Source organism: Octopus bimaculoides, chromosome 14 (assembly GCF_046866305.1).
Source record: "Octopus bimaculoides isolate indiv1 chromosome 14, ASM4686630v1, whole genome shotgun sequence".
NCBI lineage: Eukaryota > Metazoa > Mollusca > Cephalopoda > Octopoda > Octopodidae > Octopus > Octopus bimaculoides.
The window spans coordinates 5,736,927-5,754,845 of NC_142941.1; the positions used below are offsets into that span (position 1 = coordinate 5,736,927).

General features: G+C 34.8%; 1 protein-coding gene across 2 annotated transcripts in view; it reads left to right on the plus strand.

Moving 5' to 3' along the window:
* LOC106874640 (uncharacterized) overlaps window positions 1-17,919 on the plus strand; it is a 182,045-nt gene that overhangs the window by 161,086 nt on the left and 3,040 nt on the right. For both annotated transcript variants that reach the window (XM_089363154.1, XM_089363153.1), the window contains 6 exons: window positions 1,310-1,459; window positions 1,667-1,718; window positions 5,961-6,001; window positions 7,903-8,028; window positions 12,038-12,175; window positions 16,013-16,164. In XM_089363154.1, coding sequence (XP_089219280.1) covers window positions 1,310-1,459; window positions 1,667-1,718; window positions 5,961-6,001; window positions 7,903-8,028; window positions 12,038-12,175; window positions 16,013-16,164 — 659 coding nt within the window. The remainder of the gene's footprint in view (window positions 1-1,309; window positions 1,460-1,666; window positions 1,719-5,960; window positions 6,002-7,902; window positions 8,029-12,037; window positions 12,176-16,012; window positions 16,165-17,919) is intronic.

Below are 17,919 nucleotides of genomic sequence, written 5' to 3' on the forward strand. Positions count from 1 at the left end.
CAATAATTTCCGAACTAGTATTACAGCATTGTATACGCCCAGTCACGACACGAAGACAAATGAAAATCATTGAAAAGCAATACATTGCATCTTTATCCTCAATTAGGGGGTAAAATGATATTTGAATAATTAGAACATGACATATTAACTGTTATATATATCTATCTATATATATATATATATATATATATATATATACATATGCACACACACACATACGGCGGACTTCTTTCAGTTTCCGTCTACCAAATCCATCCAAAAAGCTTTGGTCGGTCGGAAGCTATAGTAGAAGACACATGCAGAAGGTGCAACGCAGTGGGATTGAACCCGGAACCATGTGGTTTGTAAGCAAGCTACTTACCACACACCCACTCTACCTTGTTATTTTTACACATGTTTTTGAAATCTACTAAATTCCCCAACAAATTATGTGCCCAGTGACAATGTTATTGGAAAGATATTGCGCCTCGGTAAAATATTTAAACTTTCGTTATTATATCAGGTCATGCATGAACACTGAACGTTTGTTGAAGGCTGTTGTTTTTCATATAATACTCTCTAGAGAATGGATAAGAATAAGTCGTGCTACATCACATGATTTTAGTAGTAGGGGATCTGATCAATGTATTCCAGTCAAATCTCACTACCAACGATATATGTTGAAAAATAGTTACTGCGCAGTCACTAAGGTATCAGTTAGCCGGCAGACACTTGAAAAAAGAAACGATTAAATCAGAAGCAATATTAATATCAAATGGTAATCTTTATAGCCTACAAAAGTTGATGTATTGACTGGCAGGTAATGGCCATACGCCTGCTGCTGGAAAAGGACCCGCCACACATACTACTAGATTCTCGATTACTAACGATGTCTGTGTTTTTAGCACTCTTTGTCTGCATGGGATGATCTCTCAGAGCAAATACTACATTCACGTTATGTAGTACATAACAATACATTCATGTTATGTAGTACATAAAGACTGGTCTTCTACTTTTAAGACCTTCTCTATCTTCAGATACATATATTGTACGAATACTTCAAATTCACACTGTTTCTTACATTCTCATTCAAACCTCAATTTTTAACGTCTAAATACGATTTATATCAGTTCAAACTAATAATTGTTTTGATCTCACCTAATCATTCAATCCTTCAAGTTGAAGAATATTTGCATGAAACAAAGGATTTCTCTTCTCTTTACCAAATTTATGACTACGAAACTTAAAGAATGGTTTTTATATCAAAATCCATTGTTTACTGACAACAGTGTTCATGTAATTTTAAACTGATCCGTCTCTTTTTTTTTAGACACAGCTGGAGTTTATATATGATGTTTTAGTGGAAAACATTCTCACCAAAGATTACGACATCGATGTCAGTAACATTCCAGTAGAATTCTCTAGAATAAAGGAAACTGATAATTCAACAAGTGTATCAATTTTGGAGCATCAGTTTCAGGTAAGTCAGAAATGTAACTGCGACTGAAGTGATCAATTCTTATTGAAATCAAAGAAAAATCAACCAGCGATATGTCTTAATACTCTGTTTCATCATAATCTTATATAGTTTATATTTCATAAATATAATTACTTTCCCGTGAATGTTTGTATGGATCTAATATTTGTATTGTTTAAACTAGACATCAATTTTCTATATAATTTCAAGGGTGTAATAAAACAAGTCCAACTACATGACATGAGCATTACATTAAAAGAGGGTAAGTTATAAATATATACAAAATAACTTGTAAATGCATGGCGGTATTCATTGACACCTTTCTCGTTAAAATTTCTGAGTTAATCACGTACAAAACTGGTGTTGTTTACTGATAAATATAAATTACTGAAACTATAATATTTTTTGAAGCATGAAATCTTCGTTTCAATCGGGTTGAGTCAATTACAGCATAAATTCGTTGAAATTAATTAACATAAGTATTTAAAGTACTTTTTCCACTTGAATACAAAGCGGTGAAATTTCAGTTTTATTTCCAATTCTTGTATCCTCTACCTATCTATCTATCTATCTATCTATCTATCTATCTATCTATCTATCTATCTATCTGTCTGTCTGTCTGTCTGTCTCTCTCTCTCTCTCTCTCTCTCTCTCTCTCTCTCTCTCTCTCTCTCTTTCTCTCTTTGTCTGTCTGTCAACCTGCCTGACTGCCTGCCTGTCTGTCCACCTGTCCGTCTGTTTGTTTATCTGTATATCTGTACTTTTCAGAAAATACATACATACATTGTTTGCATGTGAAATTTTATACGAAATTTACATATGTGGGGCAGCAAAGCCAGAGGAAAACATTGGGTGACGAAAAAATGACCGTAGCAAGCATTAGTGCCAGGGTCAATTAATGTGGTTAAAGAGCCTTAAGTTCAACCGAATAAAATCACCCTACTTTCATTCCATTTCATATTTGGCATTTTGAAGCAGTTTGTTAAAGGTCTGGATAAAGATAGACCACGCTTTCATTGTATCTGCAACACATTTCCCAGTCTGATCAACAAAATGATAAACCTAGAGTATTTGATAGATCTCAAATTAGAAGAATGATCGAAGATATGAACCTTGTAATCTCTATAACTTGCATTGAAACAACAGTTTGGAATTCATTTGTAATAGTTGTTAATAACATTCCGGGCAACAAGAAAGCAGCTACCTATGCCAAAATAGTCGACAACATGCTAGGGAACTTTCAAAATTTGGGAGCTAATATGAGTATAAAGCTGCACTATTTCCACAGTCACCTTCCGAAATTCCTTTAAATTTTTTTGTGACCCAAATCATGAGCAGTGAAAACGTTTTCAGAGGGACATAAAATCAATGGAACGAAGACAACAAAGAAGATGGTACCTGTATATGATGGCAGCTCATAACTGGAACTTGGTTCGTAATATTCCTGATGTTCATCACTCAAGCAAATCATTCAAACACTACTTCATGCGAAATTAATCTACATTTAATGATGCAATTTTCCACAAGAAATTTCAAGATTTTTACTAGATTTTCAATAGAATTTAAAAACTTTTTCTTACTAGTTTTTCAGTAGAATTTTAAGAAAACATTGTGGTTTTGAGGAAAAATTGTTTCTCTCTACGTTAGGATGTTATGCCATTTTTTATGAATTATGTTAAATTATGATGTTGTGTCTGGGGAGAGTCATTTTCTTTTTGTGCCTAACATTTAACACACTCACCGGTAAATTTTCCACTTATTTCTTACTACCTGGTGTACCCGGTAATTCCCGTGGGGTAAAGATGTTCTATTGAAACGCCTTATTACTCTGATATAAGAAAACAATTTCGTTATAACTGATACAAAATTGTATTTTCCATCACGAAAAAGTACAAAAACTGTCAGCTGGAGGAGGGAAAGATTGCAGGAGGTTGACGAGAGAGGTTTTCGGAGGTTGGCGAGAGAGGTTGTCGAAGGTTGGCGAGAGAGGTCGGATATTGGCGAGAGAGGTTGTCGGAGGTTGGCTTGGCGAGAGGTTTTCCGGAGGTTGGCGAAAGAGGTTGTCGAGAGAGGTTGTCGTTCACAGAAAAACTATTATTTTACCGTGAGAAAAGCACTGTTGAAGTGCTAAGTGAAATTTGGCAATCGAGGATCGAATCCACGCTATGCCTGCATGAAACCACTACAAATACGTTGTGGAAAAAAATTTTATGTACTGTCATGGAGAAAGTGTAACTGTAAAAATGCAGAATTATCGGAGTAATGGGCATTCAAAAAAGTATGTATGTATAAAAATGTATGAATGAAGTGATTCAAATTAAGCAAGTGCAATAATAATGTTTAGCAGTTGAAAACTGTAAGTAGTGAAATACAGAATTAGGTCAGCTGATCGTGAGAATCAAATATTGATCGCTTCGCTAAAAACTGCAGGTGGTATGGGTTAGTTCCTTTGGGTTGTTTAAATTAAATATTAGTAATATGTAGTAGATAGAACGGTCCATTGGATGGGCCTTATTATCGATTGTTTTCAACAATCTAAGTATATCACGAGGTTTCCAGACATGAGTTCAACTCACGCATCAAATAAAGTAAAAAAGTGATATTGTCTGCAAAAATTAGAAATTGGACACACAAAAAATCAATATTCAAAGCAATCGAACATAAGCAATGAAATGGGTTATTACCCTTGAGTGTTTCAAAAAATATATTGTACAGGTGGTATGGGTTATTGTCGTTGGGTGTTTAAAAAAATAGTTATATGAAGTAGATATGTGTGTGTGTGTGTGTGTGTGTGTGTGTATGTATGGACATTAATTTACTAATTATTTAGTCATTTTATTTCACTTACATTACTCTGGAATTGTTCTATGTAACTATTATGTAAACAATTCTTAACATAATGCACCAACAAAACATCTCTCCTCTATTCACCGGTATGAAATATAGTAATCACAGTCTCATTACTGTCAATTGTATTTTTACTATTATTTTAATGTGGAAAATTTTCATTAACTTTTAGTACATACTTTTATCATAAGTAAAATATATTAGTGTTCGATAGAAATGTATAAGTACATTTTTATTAATATATCAATGTTATCTAAAACATTCTTTATTACCAGGACCTTATAAATATTTTTATACATGTACATTCACGAAACTGTTAACACGCATTTCGGTAAAGAAACATTAACTTTTCAAAATTGTACAGACAGTAAATATATAGATATTGTTAGTTGACTTGACACATGTACGTATAGAATGGTAATTCTACCGAAATGAGAATTTGACGAAAAGAAACGTTAGGCAATTTTGACGGGAGGAGAGCAAGTGAACTACATTGATGGGACTGGTACTTTCTTTTTACGAATCCGAAAATGTTGAAAGGCAAAGTTGACTTCAGTGACATGTGAAACCTGAATGCGTTAAAGATTGTGCCAGATAACCACCTGAACAGTTTTACAGCACAAATTATTAATATGTACAATTCTATCATTTGTTATAAATTGTAGACGACTTAATGTGATAGTAATATAGTTTTCCTCCCTATATTCCCAGTTAATTTCCATAGATGTTTAATTTTAATTTCTTCTGTAAATCAATAATCTTCTGACTTTTCCAATCAACTTTTCAGTCAGTGCTCACATCGAATCCTGAGAACATCCTGTGCAAAGTTTTGACAGATTTAGAACATTGTCGCTACGTTTCTAGTGTTTTAGCATCATAATATAAGCAAGTACAACATAGAAGATTTTGGACATTGAACCATTTTGAACCCTCAAAACACATAGCAATGACGTTTTTAAGCCATAGTTAGTAACAAGTGATGCACTTTATGAAACCGCCATGCGTTCTCGTCACACGTCTCTGTTCTTGTAAGAGAAGAGTAGTATGTTTGTGATGATGCACCAAAGGAGAAATCGTTGATGTATAGGCTAACCAGTTTGCTGGGGTTTTTATTAAAATCTGTAATGATATATTCTGGTAACAAGTAACGACGTGATCTTTAGCGTCAAGAATACCAAGATCCCTAGTAATTGTTCGAGATAAAATTTGCACAATGTACCATCCAAAGAGAAGTCCTACACTTTCTACTTTCAGAGCAGAATTTTACCATTTATCTTTTTACTAAGACAAATATGTTCAGTGTTATGTCGGGCTTGCTATAAACAGGATCAAAGAAATATTTTCTACGTCTCTGATGAAATAATATCTTATATTTATCAGTATTCAGATTTGCTTTTAAATAACATCGTGGCTAAAACATTTTCAGCAAAGCCTAATACATTGAGACTATATTTTATAACTGAATAAATTCTAACATGTTACACGTATAGCGACGATCAGCATGCTTACCTCTGTTCTGTTTCAAACCGGTCCTTGTAATGTATAATAACTCTAAAAATCTATTTTATGAAATTCAATAATACAGATATTTATCATGTTCTATGTTCATTTTCTAGAAAATAATCGTTTCACTTTGTTTGTTTTTTTTCATAAATAGATGAGTTAGCTAATTTCGATATGAACGGAGTATTCATTGATGTAAGTAAATTACTTCGGCATTTTTTATTATTTTTCTTTTAATATTTCAACAGTCGCTTCTATCCTGCATAAGTTTAGCTTTCCTCCTCCTTCGTTTATTGATATTTTTCCTTCCGTATGATGGTAAATCAGACAATAGTTAAATAAAATTAAAACGTATATAATAACATACCGTTTAAAAAATTATACTTTACCTCTATTTCGAATTCCTCTTTTTATTGATACTATTTTACTTGAAGAAAATAGTTCCTGGCTACAGTGAATCAGTATAGGTAACAAAAATAAAGCTTCATTCACTCCTATCATTTACAGCATTATTGAGTTTAACATAATCATCTCAAATATATCCCTCATTAACCTTTCTTCTTTTCATCTAAAAGCATCGTCATTAAATATTCCAACAATCTTTAATACCTAAATCATCAGTTGTTTCGCTTTAATATTATTTTCTGAGAGTAGAACAATTTCAAATATAGAGATTTGGCAAATCTCCGTTGATTCAGGTGATAAGTTATGGTCATATCAGTGCATATATAAAACTCTTTCATGCTACTATCACTTTGCCTGTCGAAGACGGTGTGATGTATTTGTATAATTTATATACATATTCCTGTTACAAACATGGGTCATTTATCCATGCACAATACGAGTCTGTTTCTTTGGATATATATACACACACACATATATATATATATATATATATATATATATATATATATATATATATATATATATATATATATATATATATATATATATAGTGTAGTATATTGCCACTTAAGTGTGGCTGACCCCTAGGGGTGGATGTTACTGTTAATACTTCATTTAGAGAATTAACATTGCTTGTTTTCACCTTTTCAATATCAGTGAAGAATGCCACTGGAAAAGAAGATATAAGATTTGCCAGGTTTTTCTCTCTCACCAAGGTCATCGGCTGTCGAACGCCGACGAAGGGAAATAACCCTGAAATCCGGATACGTTCGTGCTGCTGGCCGTGGTGAGAGGGATAACTCCCTTGGCAAACAGGACACAGTCGTGTGTCGATAAGCCAGCTGGAGGAGATGTCCTCCTGGGGCTAAAAGCAACAGTAACATCCACCCCTAGGGGTCAGCCACACTTAAGTGGCAATATACTACACTTTATCGTGCAGTTACTGTTAATACTTCATTTAGAGAATTAACATTGCTTATATATATATATATATATATATATATATATATATATATATATATATATACGGAGCAAATAATTCAGGAGAAAATATTTGCGAAGATATTATTGACTCTATTATTGTATAGTATAACAATTTAAAAATGACTACAGAATAGATATGGGCGATTGCAGGCCCCAAAAAGGCATTAAATAGTTGAAAGATTAACATTAATCAAAGGACATACTAAGTATGTACACCTGCTGGAAATAAGTGTCAAAATTCTTATTTAAATCGCTAAAATACAGTCCAGAAACCAGTCCACGTGAGTCAAAATACTTGAATTATGCTGAAAGATTGTCTCAGCCAGTTTCACTTCGGACGGTTGATCTCTGTAGTTATTATCAGTGTATTATGGCGATTCAAATAAGAGTTTGACTGTTATTTCCAGCAGGTAACTATACATAGTATGTCCTTTGATTAATTATATATATATGCATATATATGCATATATACACACACATACGTGTATGTGTGCGTGGGTGTAAGCTCGTATGTGTTTGTATCACTCTGTATTGTATGTGTGTGCGTATGTTAGTGCTACACTTGAGAATTTAGGAAGATGTTTCTCTCATAAAAAAAGGTACTTTGTCGCAGTAAGACATAATACAACATGAGGCCATAATAGTTCTAACTTTTCTTTGCTTGGTTTCTATGTTTTATAATTATCTTTGTTTTGTTATGTATATAGGGTCCTTCATGTGAAAGTGAATTTCTTGTTACGGAAACACCAAGGGAAGGTAAAGCAGCGTATTTCCTGAAATGCCTGATCAACAAAGGTTATCTCAATATCGTAGCATTCTTAGATCCAAGTGGAGTAAGTCTATAAATGTTTTGTTTTCACATTATTTAAAGTTATCAATGACTATCATTGTTTCTAATTTATTGTCCAAATTCTAATAATTCCAGCAGTAGTTTCTTTCTAGAGACACTGTCCAAATTGAATTCTGATGGCTTGATCGTTAATACTAACTTTATATTAGGTGGAGAATTTCAGGTTGTTAGTTATCAGACTTTGTTAGTAGAGTTGTGTGTCCCCATATTACTCTTCTAAATGTTATGAAAAAAATTGTAATATCAAACATCAGAATAAATAACAGCAGTAGTATGTCGAGAGGGCAGTAAAACTGGACATTATAAATACAAACTGAAATTAAAGCGGTAACAAAGAACAAAGGGCGTGCACGCTGTCCCGGTTTGTTAGCGCTCACTTTTAAGAGACTCCCGTTTTTTGAGATAAATATTTGTTGATAGGCTGTGCCGCTAAAAGCTGAATATTTTATATCACATCACAAGTGCTCCATTAATAGCAGCAACTAGAGTAAATGAAAGACATTAAATTACACCAAACGGAATAAATCATTGTGATTTAATTACAGTTAATTACAGTAAATAAGGAGCGAGATCGTTGCCAGTGCAGCTGGACTGGCTCCTGTGCAGGTGGCACGTAAAATACACCATTTTGAGCGTGGCCGTTGCCAGTACCGCCTGACTGGTCTTCGTGCCGGTGGCACGTAAACGCACCCACTACACTCTCGGAGTGGTTGGCGTTAGGAAGAGCATCCAACTGTAGAAACTCTGCCAAATCAGATTTGGAGCCTGGTATAGCTATCTGGATCGCCAGTCCTCAGTCAAATCGTCCAACCCATGCAAGCATGGAAGGCGGACTTTAAACGATGATGATGATGAAGGAGGTGAACAAGCAGATCGTTAGCATATCGGACAAACTGATTAATGGCATTTGTTCTTGCTTTTATATTCTGTATTCAAACATCACTGAAATTAACTTTGCCTTCGATATTCTCGGAGCCGATAAAATAAAGTACTAGTCAAGTACTGGTGTCTTTCTAATGATTTAACTTTTCGCCTAAAAATGTCTGCCCTTGTGTCAAAATTAGAAACATTTAATTACAACTCAGAGATTTCTACAATGGGCTGTGGATCTTAGATACTTTTGATGTCTTGCATTTTCAATATTTTGGGTAAACAGTCAACAAGAAACCACTCTCCATCAGACGTAACTCATTTTCTGTTGTGTAGACTTGATCAATCGGAAATGAATTGCCTTAGCTCTGGGGCCAAAATCCACCCGGGTCTGGAATCAAAACCATGTCCATATAAAAGAATTAGTAGGCCACACACCTCCATCGTCTTAGAATACTCAGTACTAGGAGTGCACAGAATTATTGGAATCACAGTGAAGTGATTTGGAATAACAGTAGCAATTTTTATCTTCTTTTACCTTGCAATTACTGAAAAAATAAATTAATTGAGAAACGTAAATTACGGCAACAGATACCTTGCTGTACAGTAGATTGTATCACACTTTTGGCTTTAAAGACCTTTTAAAACCAGTCTACTTGCAAGGGCAGTACAACAAATATCTTGTTTTCTTATAATTTAATTATAGAAGAATGAATAGAACCAATGGTCTTTGCAAGTACTCCGAAAAGTGAAAGGACTGGGCGAAGGGTTTTGCGCGTTTAGAATGTGAAACACTGCTTGACACACTACATATTTCACACAATAAATGCAGAAATATAGATGCATTTAAAGGAGAACGAGCGGAGAGGGGTTGAAGGATATTAAATTAAGGAGAACAGAACTTCTTGTAGTACAATAGAAGAGACAAAGAGGTATTATAAGTTATCTGTAAATTACTTGGTAGTAGGATATCGCTGAACGAATCATTGCCGATTGTTTGAACGGCTTTAATTTTGGATGCAATGTAAAATGCTTGTGCTTAGTAGTTTTACTGTTTCCTATAAAATGGTATTCAAGATATGTAGAAGGGAAATAACTGTCCAGCTATGTTTTGATTCTAAAGTGAAATTGTATCATTTGTGATGGGGTTTTAGCTACATTTTTATGTGCATTGAACTTTAGATATCATTAGATTATGCCATGTCTATCGTGTACATTAGCTTCTGTAGTTTATTACTTATAAATAAAGACAGAGGATAACTCGTCCATAACCATGCTGTAAATTTATTGCATAATTGTATAGGTGAAAGTGACCAGGTTGTTATATCAGCACTGAATAATCTTTTCAATGGTATTATTCAAAGAAAATAAAAAGTCTGGAATCAATTATTTAGATGTAGGGTGTAATGTGTCTCTGTCCAGAACATTTAGGAGAAATATGTGGTATAATCTCCACGTAGGTGTGTGTGTATGTGTGTGTGTGTGTGTGTGTGTGTGTGTGTGGTGTGTGTGTGTGTGTGTGTGTGTTTGTGTGTGTGTGTGTGATGTTGTCATTGCTGTTCATATTGTTGTTCTGTTGGATGTAGTAGCAAGATTTTTGGAATATTACCAGAATTTCGTGTCAACCGGTATTGATAGACTAAGGCTTAGACGAAGATCCATAAACGCAAGTTGCATAGGCGTGTCTATTCAGTATGATACTGATCCAAAAAATGAGAAAGGAATATAAATGAAAGAACAGTAACTTAACTGTTCACATGCAATACACAGTCGGCAGGGGAAACGTGTAATGATATTATTTTAGTGGACGTTCTGAAGCAATAATTGTGAGGTAACAAATAAGGGTACATAGTTCTACTTCTTCTGAGGATAAAGTTTTGGCTGTCAAAAATGAAAATGTTCATAACGAGGAGCGAGGTTATTATAAACAACTTTTCCTCTTAAGTTATTGAAAGTGATAGTGAGACAATCAGTCGCTGTCTGGGTCGCAGAAGATGTGCTTTTAGCAAAATAGGGCAGAGAGAAACTTGGGAAAGAGTGAGTGAGTGAGAGAGAGAGAGAGAGAGAGAGAGAGAGAGAGAGAGAAAGGGGGGATATGAGAAAAAATTCACTACAAACGAAAAAATTAAAAATGCAGTGCAATGCAGAAACTAAGAAAAAAGAAACAAAAAACACATCTAGCAGAAAATTTTTACAAGATTCTAATCATAAAAGTAAAATGAAATTCGAAAATATATTGATGAAATTATAGGAGAGGAAACCACGTAGATAAAGCAGGCAAGAGTGATACACTTCGAAGTAAAAAAAGATAAAATACTCCTTTGTCAAATACCAATATTTTCATTTTGTTGCAATAGTATGAGATTGACATAACTGTATGAAGGTATATCTTGAAGTGAATTAAGTCGATATCACGTTAGAAAGGAAAGCGTCTGACGTTTCGGACAATGTACTTCTTCAGAAAAGAGAAAAGAGTTGTGCCTCCTTTCTGATTGAGACAGTATAAAATGTTCTCTGATTTAATGATTGCAAATATTCAGATCTACCAGAAAAATAGAAAGTTATGGCTAGAGGGAGAATTCCTGTTACAGAGAAAGGTATATACCGTATTTAACTGTCTCAATCAGAAAGGAGGCACCCCTCTTTTCTCTTTTCTGAAGAAGTACATTGCTCGAATCGTCAGGTGCTTTCCTTTCCAACATGATATTGACTTAATTCACTTCAAGTTATACCTGCATACAGTTATGTCAATCCCATACTATTGCTACAATATGAAAATATTGGTATTTATAAATATTTTCTGGTACTATTTATAAACATTTTCTGGTATCTAATTAACCATTAAAAATTACAATTTTTTAAAAAAGTAATACCTGATTTCTTATAATGGTCTGATTGGTGTGGGGTGAGGTGTGAGTATGTTATATGAGAGGAGTTTTTTTGTATACCAAATTAATATTACCGACTTGACTTGTTAAGGAGCTGTTCAGTCAGCTATATAATGTAGAATTTTACCGCATTAAACATTTCCCAACTTTGGTTCTAAATATGTCCGTCAAATGTACATACTTACCATATAACATATTAACTGATATTAATATTATTTCTTTTTCTCCACATAGGATCCACCTAATTACTTGCCAAGGACACTAAATGAATCTGTTAAACTTGGGCAGTATCTCCTAGAACTAGTTAGTGTTGAGGACAAAGGTATATGTATATGCAGTACTTTAAAGGTTAGGTTCCACAACAAGAAAATGGTAAGTTTTTTAGTTTTTTAGAATTTTATAATATGATTCCACTTTTAAAGAGAAAATTATAGCATAATGAAAACAATATCTTACATTCCAATTTGTATTATATTCTATTATAGTTTGTTCAGTCATGATAACAACACAAAAAATGATTTTTGTTGACGTGGAGAAAGCCATGAAAAATCATGCAATGAAACAGGTTAAGTTATGTGGCGGTAGAATATATTGATGTTTGGGAGAAACAACCAAGAGTATTATATTCGGTACCACAGTCTTAGGAAATAATGAATATAACTAGAAGCAAGCCAGAATTGTGAACTTTCATACCCTGGATGTTATTCCAGCATTACGAAATACGAAAAAATAACAACTATTATAATCATACACCAGAGATTTCAGGTAATGACAACCATTTACCTGGAATATGACAGATATTGATGTGAAGGTTCGCCAGAGAAGGATATACATCTTAATCAATTTCATATATATATATCTCAATGAAACAGATGAATTGTATCTCTGAAGGAGAATTTTGTCAAATATATTAATCTAGAAATATAGATAACCGTAATGTGGAGATGAAAATAAACAAAGAGCAAATCCTATAATGATAAATATATGAATACTCTTTTACTTACTTGTGTCAGTCATTTGACTGCGGTCATGCTGGAGCACTGCCTTTAGTCTAGCAAATCGACCCCCAGGACTTATTCTTTGGATGCCTAGTACTTATTTTATCGGTCTCTTTTGCCGAACCGCTAAGTTACGGGGACGTAAACACACCACCATCGGTTGTCAAGCGATGATGGGGAGACAAACACAGACACACAAACATATACACACACATACATATATATATATACATATATACCACGGGCTTCTTTCAGTTTCCGTCTACCAAGTCCAATCACAGGGCTTTGGTCGGCCCGAGGCTATAGTAGAAGACACTTGCCCAAGGTGCCACACAGTGGGAATGAACACGTGATTGTTAAGCAAGCTACTTGCCACGCCTACGCCTAAAAGATGCAGAAAAATAACTAACCAACAGTTAAAACTTATAGATATACACAACTCTGAAAAAATGGCAACAGTCTGCACTATGAATTAGTGGCAGCATTTTTCTTTCCATTTTCTTCTGTTCTTTGATATTTTGTAAGTTACATGGAAGCCTCACTAATACTACTGGCAAGAAAGTAGCACACATTACTTTCTATAAAGTGGTTGGCGTTAAGAATGTCATCTAGCCGCAGAAACCATGCCAAAAATAGCTTCAGAACTCGACGCATTCCTGCAGCTCACCACGATCCTGCCAAAAAGATCAACTCTTATCAACATGCAAAGTAGATTTTGAATAACGATGTTTAAATCATCCATATATATAACAGATGATTTAATTTTCCTCCCCTTTAAAGGTGTATCCCGATGCCACTTTCCATAGCATCTATGTGAAGGGTATCATACAAATCACAAACAGCAATGATGGTAGGCCATCTCCTTGAAATATGCCTCTCTTGATGTTACTCGTCACCAAAAAGTTTCCACATGAAATTAACTCTTTATTCCAGTTTTTCATTGACCTCCTAATATAATTTGATATGTTATCAGACAGCTGTACCAGTTCAAAACTTTCTAAAATCCAGGAATGGGGGACCATGTCAAACACTTTCGTATACTCAATCCATGCCATGCCCAGATTAGTAAGTCTTTTCTTGCAGTCGCTCAGTACCATTCTATTTATCAGAAGTTGGTTCTTTGTCTCTCAGCTTTTCCTTCTGCACCCTTTCTGCTCCACTGGCAGTTTGTCATTCACTTCCATGAAGTTACGCACATAATTAGACATTATTCCTGTCATCTGCGTCCGCACCAGGGGCAAACAGGTGACAGACCGGTAATTATCCACTGCATTGCCTTTGCTGGGACCCTTTTGGCAAAAAATTGTTTTACCTCTGGTCAACCACTTTGGGATTTGTACACCGTTGTTGATCATTTTATCCATTTACGTAGCTACTCTTCTGTGTAGTGCTGGGAAATTTTCCAGCCAATATCCTTGCTCTCCATCTAGTCCTGGGCACTTCCAGTTTGGGATCCTTGTTGTCTGTCCGGTTACCATTTCAGTCGTTATTCTAATAGTGCTGTTTCACTTCATATTTTTCCGACCTTAATTCCTTCAACCATTTAGCAACTTTGTTATGCCTTCTTTCATTATCCCAGATGTTACTCTAAGACCTTTTACTTTCTTCAGCGTCTGGTTTCTCACTGCTGTAAACCTTTCCATTCAGTTGTTGATAAATCCCTTTTCTGTCCCGTTGGAACGATCTGTTTATTTTATATTGTTCAATTATTTCGTCATATCTGTTGAGCTTTGTTGCTTTAGCCTGCAATCTTAATTCCAGCTCTTCAAGCACTTCATTTAGTCCCTTTTTCTTTATCCTATATCTATGCTTTAGTTTCTCATATTTCTTTTCCCTCTTGATTTCACTTTTGTTTTTTCTTTCGTTACAAGATGTTGATATGTTTTCGTAGTTCGTTCATTGATTATTTTATTCTTCTTTTCCACCAACGTTCTTTTCCTTCTTTCCCACATTTACGGTTCGGTTCGAGGCCTACTGCATTTCCTATATAGATGATGCCGGCTTTAATCAATCTATTCGTTCCGGTTATAATTACTTGTCTTGATTTCTTTCAGTATTTTATTCACCTTAAGGTTTCACTGTCTGAGCAAATTTCTATCTACATTCCCGAATCCATTTATTTCCATATCCAGGTTTTTCTCAATGATACTAGTAATGTCTTCAATCATTCTCTTGTCTTCATTATTTAGTTTTTCTCTACATTCAGGGCTTGAGACATTATACTTCTCTCGGTTACTCTCATTAAGTGCAGCATCGTCAGCATTCTTTGTATCTATTTCTGCATCGCTCCCCATGTTTTTGGTCATCACCCACCTCCTAATCTCATCAAGCTCTAGTACTGTCAGCCATCCTTTCATTTCATTGCTTTTGCATGGTCACAAAGTCTCTGTTCCGTAATGTTTGACCCCTGCTTCTCCATCCATAATTTATGCATCCTTTTTCTATATCCTCTGATGGGGCTCCCTTCATTATCAGTGGGTCTATTAAACAAATAACATTCCATGACGTCTATATTCATCGTCTTAGACCATTTTGTTCCAGCAAACGTATAATGACGACCGAGCCTGTGTTGCCCACTCACACGGCACCTGCCGGGCGAAATTCCGTCACTTGTAGTTCTGTCCTCATTTACACTGTTGTTTAGGTTACTTCTATTACCCATTACTCTCATGCAGAGGAAAGTTTTGATAAGGTGCCGCAACCACCAGTATTTTTTATCGAGACTCCATCTCTAGAAGGGCTTGTATAAAAAGACTAAAAGAGGCCCTGCTCCCCTTAGAAGTTTCAGTGGGCTATCCTGCGCTGGACACTAAACCCAGTATTCAGTGCTCCACAGCTGATATTATAATTATTATTATTATTATTATTATTATTATTTTCATCATCATCATTATTATTATTAATGATAAAGATAATAATCTAGTAAACTTATGTTATTGAACTGCTATGTTGCATTCAATAAACTGATTGGTAATCACAACTTACAACTGCCTATAACTCTATTATCATTGGCCTTTCATTCCTCTCATTCTCTAACAAATGCGGTTTAATCTATTCGGTTTTAATCAAACTCTAACAAATGCGGTTTAATCTATTCGGTTTTAATCAAACTCTAACAAATGCGACTTAATCAATCCAGAAAATATAACCTAAACATTTTCTTTTGGCTTTGATTCACATTATGTTCATTATTTCTGTTTTCATATTACAGTCGAGGATGGAAGAATATGAGATCAATCACTTCCTGGTTACCATATGGGTGGATGAAAATTATCCATCATGTGGCGATGTTTTAAATCTAAGTAATATGCTAAGAACCCGTCAAAACGAGCAGTTCAATAAAAAAATTGCCATACACTCAAGGTAAGTGAGAATATTAATTGATTGCAAAGGCAGTTATACGACCCCATAAAAGAACATAGAAAGATTACATTTAATGTGGCAGATGTAGGTATGATATATATACAAGATACACATGCAAGGAAACCGATATACCAATTGCAGAATGTAGCTGATATATGAATTATACGCGGTGTCACATAGAAAAATGATGGATATGCCTAAGTATACGAACCTCGTCTACTTCATTATTTATCAGTTTGTCCATATGGCTCACTATAAGACTCTCTAGCCGTGTCTGTGAGTGTTTACTTGCCTATTTATGCTTGTTTCTTGCTGTTTCAAATCTTTGCCAGACCAATTGTCACTAACTTTATCCATTGAGCTTCTCTTTTCTATCCATTTTAAGGAATATTACAATTAAGCGAAATTCTTTGCAAGTATAATTAAATATATTGGAAGTTATGTATTGTGTGTCATTTGGATGGCGTCCCTAGGTACTTTGCCTCAGTCATTATACTGAATTGTCACCCCAATAGGTGTACATTTTTTTAAAGATATAGTTATTCAATACTCTTAGTTCTGAAAATATCTTTGTTTCTCTAAGCAGGTCTAACTATATTGAAACATGTCCAGAGTTACTATTATGAAGTCCATAGATCAGATTCAAATATGATATTAGGAAGGAGAACCCAGGTTCGAAATTTCCCCAAGACACCTGATGAAGGCTGGAGGGGTGTATCAGCCGAAACGTTGTGTTAACAACAAACAAGTTGAGGACAAATATCCGTCAAATGTAAATAATGTAAATAATGTATATCAGTCCCTCACTTAATATTTTCATCTTCTTATTACACATGGAATTTCAGTTAATTAAATTTTGAAGTAGTCAATACTTTGCCTTGAACAGATTCAGTTAACGTTAGGCATAAAGCCTATCCTTTCTTCAGTTCATAACCACAATCATTTTAATTGATTTCCTTTGCGCTCTACATTAAATGTTTTGCACTCAGTTATGTATCTACCTGTCAATTTGTCCGCCTGACTGACATTATATATTAATCTATTAAGCAATAAATATAGCAATAATAATAATAATAATAATAATAATAATAATAATAATAATAATAATAATAAGCCTTTCTACTAAAGGCACAAGGCATGAAAAATTTGGGAGTGTGAACTAGACGATTACATCGACCCCAGTTTCACTAGCACTTAATTTATAGGCCCAGAAGGGATGAAAGACAAAGTTGACCATGGCAGAATATGAACCCAGAGGGGGCAAATGGACGCAATGCCGTTAAGCATTTAACCCAGCACGCTAAGGATTCTGTTAGCCCGCTGCTTACTGCAACAACAACAACTACTACTACTACTACTACTACTACTACTAAGAAGAAGAAGAAGAAGAAGAAGAAGAAGAAGAAGAAGAATGGCTTCAAATTTTGCCACAAGAGCAGCCATTTTAGGGGAGGGGATAAGTGGATTACATCGACCCCAGTGTTTCACAGACACTTAATTTATCGTCTCTGAAAGGATGAAAGGCAAAGTCAACCTCGGCAGAATTTGAACTCAGAACGTAAAGACAGACGAAATGCCGCTAAGCATTTTGCTCGGCATGTTAACGTTTCTACCAGCTCGTTGCCTTAAAACTTATAACAATCCTTTCTACTATAGGCACAAAGTCTGGAATTTTGGAGGAGGGGGTCTAGTCGATTAAGTCGACCCCCAGTACTCAACTGGTACTTAATTTATCGACCCCGGAAGGATGAAAAG